Source organism: Rhagoletis zephyria, unplaced genomic scaffold (genome assembly GCF_001687245.7).
Source record: "Rhagoletis zephyria isolate East Lansing unplaced genomic scaffold, Rhagoletis_zephyria_1.1 Rzeph_scaffold_17020, whole genome shotgun sequence".
Lineage (NCBI taxonomy): Eukaryota > Metazoa > Arthropoda > Insecta > Diptera > Tephritidae > Rhagoletis > Rhagoletis zephyria.
In genome coordinates this window covers 1-9,498 of record NW_016174083.1, presented here as the reverse complement: position 1 = coordinate 9,498, position 9,498 = coordinate 1, and the positions used below count along the sequence as shown (strand labels likewise).

The 9,498-nt window shown below is 35.9% G+C and overlaps 2 protein-coding genes and 1 long non-coding RNA gene across 6 annotated transcripts; 1 reads left to right on the top strand and 2 right to left on the bottom strand.

The window, feature by feature from the left end:
• Positions 1-926: 926 nt before the first annotated feature.
• On the bottom strand, positions 927-2,653 carry LOC108379680 (zinc finger protein 675-like). 4 transcript variants are annotated; one of them, XM_017636028.1, is made up of 3 exons: positions 2,509-2,653; positions 2,294-2,451; positions 927-1,849 (listed from the first exon to the last, which is right to left on the bottom strand). In XM_017636028.1, the coding sequence occupies exons 2-3, from the start codon at positions 2,417-2,419 to the stop codon at positions 1,097-1,099; spliced, it is 879 nt and encodes a 292-aa protein (XP_017491517.1). In that variant the 5' UTR covers positions 2,420-2,451; positions 2,509-2,653; the 3' UTR covers positions 927-1,096. The 4 variants fall into 4 exon arrangements, with proteins under 4 accessions (XP_017491517.1, XP_017491518.1, XP_017491520.1 ...); XM_017636029.1 differs by lacking the exon at positions 2,509-2,653 and having other exon boundaries at positions 927-1,664; positions 1,704-1,849; positions 2,294-2,496; XM_017636031.1 differs by lacking the exon at positions 2,509-2,653 and adding an exon at positions 2,044-2,239 and having other exon boundaries at positions 2,294-2,364.
• A 3,011-nt stretch (positions 2,654-5,664) lies between these two features.
• Positions 5,665-7,104, bottom strand: LOC108379682 (uncharacterized). Its single transcript, XR_001849504.1, has 2 exons — positions 6,986-7,104; positions 5,665-6,926 (listed from the first exon to the last, which is right to left on the bottom strand). It is a non-coding gene; the product is annotated as an uncharacterized LOC108379682 (long non-coding RNA).
• A 457-nt stretch (positions 7,105-7,561) lies between these two features.
• Positions 7,562-9,492, top strand: LOC108379681 (zinc finger protein CG2199-like). The gene is made up of 2 exons (XM_017636032.1): positions 7,562-7,696; positions 7,753-9,492. Exons 1-2 carry the CDS (start codon positions 7,586-7,588, stop codon positions 9,442-9,444), a joined length of 1,803 nt encoding a protein of 600 aa, XP_017491521.1. The 5' UTR covers positions 7,562-7,585; the 3' UTR covers positions 9,445-9,492.
• The last annotated feature ends 6 nt before the right edge of the window (positions 9,493-9,498 follow it).

Here is a 9,498-nt window from a genome sequence, read left to right as displayed (position 1 = left end):
CCACGCTAATATGTATGTAGTATGTAGGTGTAATAATATGAAAGCTAAAAATATTAAATTTTACTTTTTCCCAGTCGAAATTTGGTTATAACACTCTTAAATTTTTGTATAAAAATATATTTGCAAAAATATGTATTATGTATGCAAAGTGTACCAGGTAACTGTCTTCATATTTGAAAGCATAATTTGATTTTGTTATTATTTTTTCTTTCATTTCTAGTTTTCGCTTTTTTCAAATCTGGCGTTAACCCTTGGTTTTGTTGCATACCTCTGTCCAATTTCGGCTTAGTTCCTCAACCTACCGGACGGAAAACATCAATACTACAACGCTATGTGTGCTTTTGCACAAACCGCAAGAATTTCTTGTAATGTTTTCTTTAGTTTTTTATTCAAATCAAAAAAAATACATAAGTTCTCACTCAAAAGGGTTAACGTGAAAGTCAAATCAAAGAAAATTTTCTGATAATAAGTTGTCAAATAAGAGTACCGGAATAGAATGTCATTGCTATCTGGCACACTTTATATATTTTCACTATGTATGTTTGTATGAATATGTTTCAAATTACGTTTTGGACTTTTCTTTTGTTCGCGTTTGCACCTTAAGTCTTTCGTTTCGTGTAGGCATGGTGCCTATACATATATGTATTACAACACTTACTTTAGGGTGCCCATCGAAAATGTTTCTTTTTTTTGAAATTTCAATACCCTACCCCCTAATTTTATTCCTTTCTATGAGAAATATTATTGCCTATTCTGATAGATTTTTTAAAGGACATTTCGCGACCTGTCGATTATTTAAAAATAGATTTAATTTTAGATAGTACTACAAATTTTGAAATTGTGGAAGGTATCGATGGTCAAAATTTAAAAAAATTAAGAAATATGGTGGTACGACCATCAAAAATCTAAAAAAATAAGCAATAATATTTCACATAAAAACGAATAAACTATGGGGGTAGGGTCTTGAAATTTCCCAAAAAAAAACATATAGATGGGTACCCTAAATGTGTGAACATTTTAATTTGTCTACTTATAGCATGTATGTATATTTTCGTATATTGCCAAAAATAGAAACAGTACCTTCACTATTTACATATTATTGAGCCTCCTTTGCATGCACCTTTTGTTTGTGCGCCTTCAGTCCATAAATATGCCCAAAAGCTTTACCACACAACTCGCACGCATGCGGCTTATTCTTTTTGTGAGAACCATCTATGTGACGTGTCAAGGTAGACTGACTCGCGAAACGCATAGGGCAGTACTCGCACAAGAAAGGCTTCTCATTGGGATTGTGCACATAGGAATGACGTCGTAAATGCGATTGTTTGGGAAAACCTTTGCCGCACTCTGCGCAAAGTAATTTTGGTTTGCGTGGTATACATTCGTGGAAATGTTTTATGTGCTCTCGAAGACAACGCGCCTCCACATATGACTCTGTACATTGTGGGCATTTGAAAATACGCGCCTGTTCCTCTCGATGAGCGTCTGACATGTGAGTGCGGAAATATTTTGCATAAGCGGTGACATAACAGCATAGATCACATTGAAATAGTGTGTCGTAACGTTTGGGCGGACGTCCCGCACCTCTCTTGTAGATAGTAAGCTCATTGGCGATTGAAATGTCGTGACAATTAGATGAAGCAACTTTGGAAAATTGTTTGGATTTTATGGGCAAAATGTATTCCACTTCTTCGCCCACATATTCATTTAAATCATGCAGATCCGAATCATCTTCACTAACAAGCGTTTCTTCGTTTTGCATAAAAATATCTGTTGCTTTGGAACGAATATTTGTTTCAGTAGCACACTCGCTGCAGGTCAACATACCAGCGGAGCAAAACGTTACAAGCTGAAAATAGGGCATGGTTTAATATTGGCTTAGCAATAAACAGCCGGCCGAAACACAGAATACAACTAAAGTAAAAAAAAATCTGTAAAGATATATGTATGTATGACAAATTTCCTTTTTAAATTATTCAATAATTAATTATTAAAGCATGACGTATTGCTATTTTAGTATACGGTGCGCGTATATGATCTTACAAACATATTTATTTTCCTTTCTTCAGTGCTTTCTTCCTAATTAGCATTCTTACAGGTGGCATTCAACAGGTGGTTGGTTACGTTTTTATTTGCGTAAAAATGTTAAAAATGTGACCACACCCAATTAGAAATATTCAGTTAGTAACCATTTCCTTTCGTTACTTTCATAAAAAGTTCTTTATAAACATTTGTTTACCTAAAATAAAGTAGTGCTCAATTTCTAATAGCGGCAAATAGAAAAATTGCCTACCTGTTTCTGGTTTGTTTTAATAGCCACCTGCGCATGTTCAGTTTCTAACGATTCTAGCAGAAAACCACGACAACGCTTTTCTTCCAAACAAATTCTGCATCTTCCAAATATTAAAATTTCATTCATCTCTCTGTACTATTTCTTTAATTTGCTTATTACTAAAATACCCAAAAGGGAATGAATAAACTGCCTTTGTTTTCTTTTAAAAGTGTTACCAATCGGAAAATCAGCTGTGTTGTCACCATGAAGGAAACAAACAAAAAGCTCAAACCACAGTGTGATTCAAACCAGCTTAAACAAATATTTTCATTCCTTGCATATGGCAAGTAAAACTTTGCAATACTTCAACTTTTCGACAAAGTACACGTCACGTTGTCTTGCTTTCAATTCTGCTCGTTCCAAGGCGAAGGAGGTGAAAAGAGAGGCATATTTGGATCTTTTCGTTGCTTCCCAGTTAAATAACCAAGAACTTTAATTCAATAAGAGTTGTCGCGTCTGGAAGCAAATAGAAAACACAAAAAAGTAGGCGCCAAAAAATGCTTTCAAGACTTGACGTGTCTGAAAGGTGACAAAGAGAAATTTGATTTCCCCATGTGAACAGCCATAAAGACGTCCCAATGACTTTTCGGAAATCAGTTTACGAAATTAAAATTGCAAGGGTTTACTGCAACTCAAAGAGCGCAACCGATTTCGGATATATATATTTCATCTTGCTTATCCTGCAATTGACATTTTTATTTCTGTTGCAAGTGCTGTGAAGCTGTGTGGAAATAAAAAACCTTTTTCGAGAGACACCATACACTAAAAACACGGTAAGACTGCTCATGCAACTGCTTTCTGAAATTACACAATTTGGCAGTCTTTCCGAAATATATGCCATTGCAACATCTTACTGCACTTTTATGACCCAAGCTGTCATCCACAGACTGTGAATGTTGCACATGGAACGTGAAGAAGAAGCATCAGCCACGCTTTTTTTAATAATTTAGACCTCCAGTAAACAAACTTAGCTATTTTTTTTTCGCCAAGTTTGGTCCCCATAAAGGACTAGTGTTGCAAGCAACGCTTTTTCGGCAATTAGGGTGTTGTGCAGCTATTTAATGTGGTGAAAATTATTTAAGCACTGGGGAGATTTATTCACATGGAATTGGAGATTGGGCTAATAGATTTATTTTAAATAAATTGTGAATCTGCGAAAATATCTTTTCAGCAGATTTATACACTTTTTAACCTTTTTCCCGAAAATGTACATACAGGCTCGAAAATATGCGAGTAACATTAGGTTTGTATAGTAACAGTAACATTGCAGCGAGAGCGTAAAAGCAAAATAGAGCGTTAAATTGAGAAGAAGAGAAAACTAGCAGAAGAACTTATTGAACACAAAACTAGCAATAACTTGCAAGTGAACAGTTGTTGCACTGCTTTGACAATCTGCTGTAAACATTTTACTATTTATAAATCAGTTTTAAACTCTTTGCTTTACACACAAGCACTAACACTGTCCAGTACATCATTAATATTTTTGTTTCCACTCATTTTACTTTTGTTTGTGCCAAGGCGAATCAATATAAGGTGATTGCAGGAGTACAAAAACAAAAATTTACATGTATTTTGTTTTTGCTTTGGCGGCATAAACTGTCAAAACCTGTAAGTGTGAGTAGAAATTCAAACAAAATTTTTCAATTTGATATCAGAAGCCGTGCGGAGAAACACATACACAAAATCAACTGAGCTAGTAACACCACTTTTTATATATTCTTTTGACATTTATTCTTCTTCTTCTTCTGCTAGCTAATTTCTGCTAGTAAAAATTTCACTAGCAAGAATTTGCAGCTCTCTCGTGTTGTTACGCTCTCGATTCAGTGCTCTCTTGCAAATTTTTGGGTTATCATACACTTTTCCAGTAAAAGTTTGCAGGTTCCAGTACAAATTAGTACTGACTATTGGTAACTATACAAAGCTATTCAAATATCGTCCCCTCGATGGAAAATTGCCGGAAGCGTCATTTTGACAATTTGTGGTTTTTGGATATCTTCTTTAGTTTCCGACTAATTGACTAAAATTTTTTCGGTTATTTGGTACAAATTGCGTTAGTATTGCTGTCGTACTAAACTAATCAAGATCTTTTAAATAGAGTTATCTGTTCTTCTTTAGTTTCCGACATATTCAGCTTTATCATGAGTTTCATTTTCTAGAACCGGGTCACTTTTCGTTTGCGTGTGTTCACTACAGGTGGATGAAAAAATTGTTGGCGAAATTTTGTTCGGGCGAAACTCACGATTGGGCTGATTAGTAAAATGTATGGTTAATTTATAAAAATTGTTATCACATTTTGGCGTATATCACTAAAACTGACTGCAAATTTTTTGACAAATGTCGTATACGACAAAATTTTATTAAACTCATAAATGGTTGACACTAAACTAAAAAAATAAGATAATTAAAGAATTTCATGAACTAGTACATAGCATTCTCCGACACTTTGGAGAAAATCTGTAGTCGTGTTTCTGAGAAATTGCATTCCAAACTTCAATCGTGAGTTACCGAAAGTAACTTGTGACAATCTTTTATCCAGGGATCTACATAAATTATAATTGTCATTATTTTCGCAGTTGGAGTATATGCCAGACGAGTAACAGGTATATACATACAAGGATACCTAAATTAGCGCGTTGAACTTGTATATTTATCTCTCTCCAACGCATTAATTCTATATACGTAGGTACCAACGCCTGACAAAGTTATGTCTAAATTTAATAATGGCTCTATGACAAAAAAAATCATGGAATGTATTCGTAGTTTTTTATTTACTTCATTTCATACATTAGCATTGATGTTTTGTTTTTCATACAATAGTATAGATGTTTTTTACTAAATACCAGGAATAAATATTTAATAAAAAACTATTTCATTTAAGCTTAACCAACTTTTAGCTGCTCGGAGCTAATTTTGGAGCGCCTCACGAAATATTTTCATAGACAGTAAATGCAACCCTGGGTGCATCATTAACGAGCTGAAAAACCAAACAAATAAAAAAATTCCATCTGAACCAATATTCCCAAAAATTATAAAGCAAAACAAAAACCATTTTTTCCAATTTATGCACTGTTATTTTTATTATTGCAATACAATTTCGCAGCTCTTCAAACATTTTCCACATTGTGCTTTTAGGGCTAGTAGTTTCCGACCCCATTTGCTCGTTTTTTTTTTCAATTCTGAATTTAGGCTAGGCTTCATGGGAACTTACTGTGGGTGCAAACAGACCACATTTTGTAAACTGAATTGTGATATTTAATTTAATTTTATAATGAAAAATGAATTTAATGTGCAATTTTTTAAGTTTACTAGATGTAAGACAACTTTTAATTTTCTTTATATATTGCATGCTTTAGTTTTAATTGTTTAAGTTAAGTTGTAAAGGTGAAAATAGGCCTCCTGGGCAACCGAGCACATAAAAAAAATCGGTAACGCGCGTAAAAGCATACCTCACAAGTGGTTTGGAAAATGCAAGAACAAATATAAACGGAATAATTTTCGAAATTATGAAATGGTTATTGGTATTTTCCATCTCAAAGGGGGTGATTAATTTGAACGTTATTTAAGCAGCCTTTACACGGTCGATTTTTCTCGTTTAACCAAAATCTACCCGTGTAAATTGCAATTCAACCGTAAAATGTAAGCGTTTTGGCTAGTCGATATCTTAAGTAAATTTTCCAGTCGACAGAAATCGACCCGTGAAAAGGCAACTTCAGGAATTTTTTAATTTTCTTTTTTTTTTTTGCTTGAGCGTCTTTTGAAGATGTGCCAAATTATATTGTCGCCTTAAATACAAAACAACAATTTCTTTAAGCCATCTTGTGCAGCAATTTGTTGATTTTATCCTCACGGCTACCGAAATCACCAACCTCAACGTAGTGATTAGCCTTCTTGCGCCAGCCTCGGGTTGATGTGTTGAGCTTGAATAGCAACAGGAAGTTGGGGCTTTCTTGAAGTGAAGTGAATCAACGCACTGAATTTCGTGCGCTTCGCGAAATTTGCGTTCGATCACAAAGCAGAGATTGGGACACGCTTGACCATTCCACGTTTGTACATCAATTCACAAATTGATTTAAGATTTGGATAACCCCATATAGGGGGTTCGGCATACGTAGCATATTAATGGTTGCCTTGCTCAATTTGATGAACACATCGTTTTAATGTGGCGAAGACAGAACTGTAAAACTGCGGATGCGGATCACAAAAGCCAATTTGGATTTTTCAGGCCCGTTGAATCGGCCGCATTTCTTTGCCACACTGCGTTACTCCATCTCACGGCGTCCATCACCGAGTTTTCTTGTTTGATATTTCTCAGCATGCACCAAGTTTTCACATTTACGGAGTGCAATCACAGCAGAGCGCTTTAGTTTACGTTTGATCAGGGTAGCAATTTGCTGACCTGCTCTTGCTGAACTGCAGCTTCGGCTCGGGGACAGGAGGCAGCTTCCTGGAAGATTGTCTGCCCTTTGCTTGCGGTTTCTTACCGGCCCATGATGGCAGTCATCTGAACTTGTTACTTAGCACGTTGAAAAGGCGAAAAAAAGTTCGCCAAATGTTTGGAGCACATCGTAAATGAGCCACTCGATTTATAACATTTCTATAAACGATTTAATTAAATACTTTTTATACATAGATATGCTGCAACCATGCACTTACTTTCCCCAAATTCCATCCTGTTTATCGGCATAATTTTCCAAATATGCCTGCTACTTCATTACTAATTACTAAATTTTCCAACTGCGCCTTTGTTGGCTCGTCATATCCTAAAAAGACAAATTTACATTAAACAATAGAAATCGCAAAAATTAGTAAATAAAATACTCGCTTTGTTTTGTTTTGTTGTCAAATTTCTGAGAAATGTGAATTCACCACGATGCGATACAGAAAGAACAAGGACCAGGGATGTAATTTTAAGTAATCTTTTATTCAGTGGCAAGGCGCAGAGCGTTCGGGGCAGCAATATTAATTTGTATCAAATATAACATTAAACGGTGGTTCTAATACATTTTTTTATATTATTAACCAGAGTACATACATTATATGGTATTTCTTTCAAAATTAATGTACTATATGAACTTTTTTTTCAAATATTTCTTAAGTTTCTTTCATCAGTGCTGAAAAGCAACCTTGCGTGTAAGAAATTGTGTGGTACCTAAAATTTCACCTCTGGAAACTTTATCCCCATAAAGGACTTCACCACAGTTTTTTTACTGGATATACTGAGATTTAGACTTTAGGAAAATTAATGGGGCCAGTATGTCTTCGTGCAGTTTGTGTATAAATAAGTTTTCCAAACTCTTTAATCCCAAGGATAGAGTACTAGGCACACAATTGTCTAGTGTAATAGATTTTATAATTGGTGATCATGTGAGTAAAATGTAATAAGCTGACGGAAATGATAACAAACCTTTTCTTTGTACCAGGTTGAGTTCCCTCCAAAATTCCTTATCTGCCCTGAGTGCTCAGCGGGCCTTATAAAAACAGAATTCGTTTTAGAACGTCTCTTAAAATCCTTGCCCGGCAACAAAAGTTTTAAGAAACGCCTATTAAATAGTGCCTTCTCACAAAACGAGCAGGATGAAAGCACGGATGAGCGGGAAGACCAACGAAAAGAGAATGAGAATGAAGAGGTGGACAGTTCAAAAAAGCAAGATGCCTCCAAATCGAGTGACGTCTGGACCTTTCATTGTGCGCACTGTGAGTTGACAACAAACAAAGCAAACTTGTACAAAAAGCACTTGCTAATTGAGCATCAGGTGGATAATCCGCGAATCTATCAGTGCATGTATTGCCAAGAAACATATCAGCGCATCAATGGTATACAAAATCACATTGCATGTGTGCATGACAATAAACCACGCCCAAAAAGCCAGCGACGTAAAACCATTGCCTTTGATACTTCGGCTGTGCTAAGCAGCACTACCATCAAGAGTCAACTGGACAAGGAAATCTCAATGGTTAACACTACTATCGAGAATAACGCAGCGGATGATCCGAATGCACCTTATGAATTCGAGTGCACACACTGTAAATATAAAACAGTAAATCCTAAAATGTACAAAAAACACCTGAAAATCAAGCATGAAATTGAAGATTCACGCATTTATAAGTGCAAGCGCTGCCCTAGCACATATGTACGACAATTTGCATTACAAAATCATATTGCATATGAGCACGAAAATAAGCCCAAACCAAAACTGCAACGACGCAAGTCTGTTGCGGCAGCAGACTTGGAAACTTACACAACCGGAGACAAAGGAGACTTGGCAGTCATTAAAGTAGCGCAAAAAGAACCAGAAGAGACTGAAGGACACGGGGAACAGGAAGTGAATAATGAAAACTATACAGTGTACCAAAACGGAAATATTTCAATTAAAAGCATTACTGATGAGCAAGAAAACCAACATGAACATGATTTTCAAACGACCTTAAAGAGGAAACTTAATCATTTAAGCTCAAGTCAAATTTCCTCTGCCGAGTGGGTATTCCAATGTTCTGTTTGCGACTTCGAAAGCATAAAGAGAAAAACATATAAAGCACACATGACCAGTCAGCATGGTGGAATCGATGGCGGTATTTACAAATGTATTTACTGTTCAGCTGCATACGAGCGCTACAGCTTACTACAGAGCCACGTAACAAATAAACATTGTCAATACGATTTGAATACAGTGAGTGATTCGCAACCCATATATTCCGGTTCCGGGCAAGATCAAGATACATCAGCGAAGAAACGACGAGTTCAAGAAACACCAAAGAAATCTAAGCAATTAAAGCATATAGAATCCAGTCAAGAAGAGCCGAAAAATATAGGGAGGCTCAATGGCGAGAAGTCTCAGCAAAAGGAGACTTGCGTTGTCTGCGGCAAAGCATATTCGACTGTAGATAAGTTACGCGAGCATATGGATAAACAGCATGGTGGCGATCAAATAAAAAGTTGTCCCAATTGTGATGCAAAATTTCGTGCCGTGGAAAAGTATGAGGCTCATCTGTTTAGTGAGAAGTGTCTGGACACCAAGCTAGCATGTCAATATCCCAGCTGTCCGAAACGGTTTAAAAAACGCTCGAAAATGCAACAACATATGAAAGAGAAACATCCAGAATTAATGAGCTAAATAAGGTAGAAGCATGGTGTAATAATAACAAAGTGTTGTCAGTAACTTAACCTC

Bases quoted from the DNA above. Each gene is read 5' to 3' on its own strand.
- LOC108379680 (XM_017636028.1), bottom strand. From the start codon at position 2,419: ATGAATGAAATTTTAATATTTGGAAGATGCAGAATTTGTTTGGAAGAA. The intron at 1,850-2,293 runs GTAGGCAATTTT...CCCTATTTTCAG, and splicing joins TTAAAACAAACCAGAAACAG to CTTGTAACGTTTTGCTCCGC.
- LOC108379681 (XM_017636032.1), top strand. From the start codon at position 7,586: ATGTCTTCGTGCAGTTTGTGTATAAATAAGTTTTCCAAACTCTTTAAT. The intron at 7,697-7,752 runs GTGAGTAAAATG...TCTTTGTACCAG, and splicing joins ATTTTATAATTGGTGATCAT to GTTGAGTTCCCTCCAAAATT.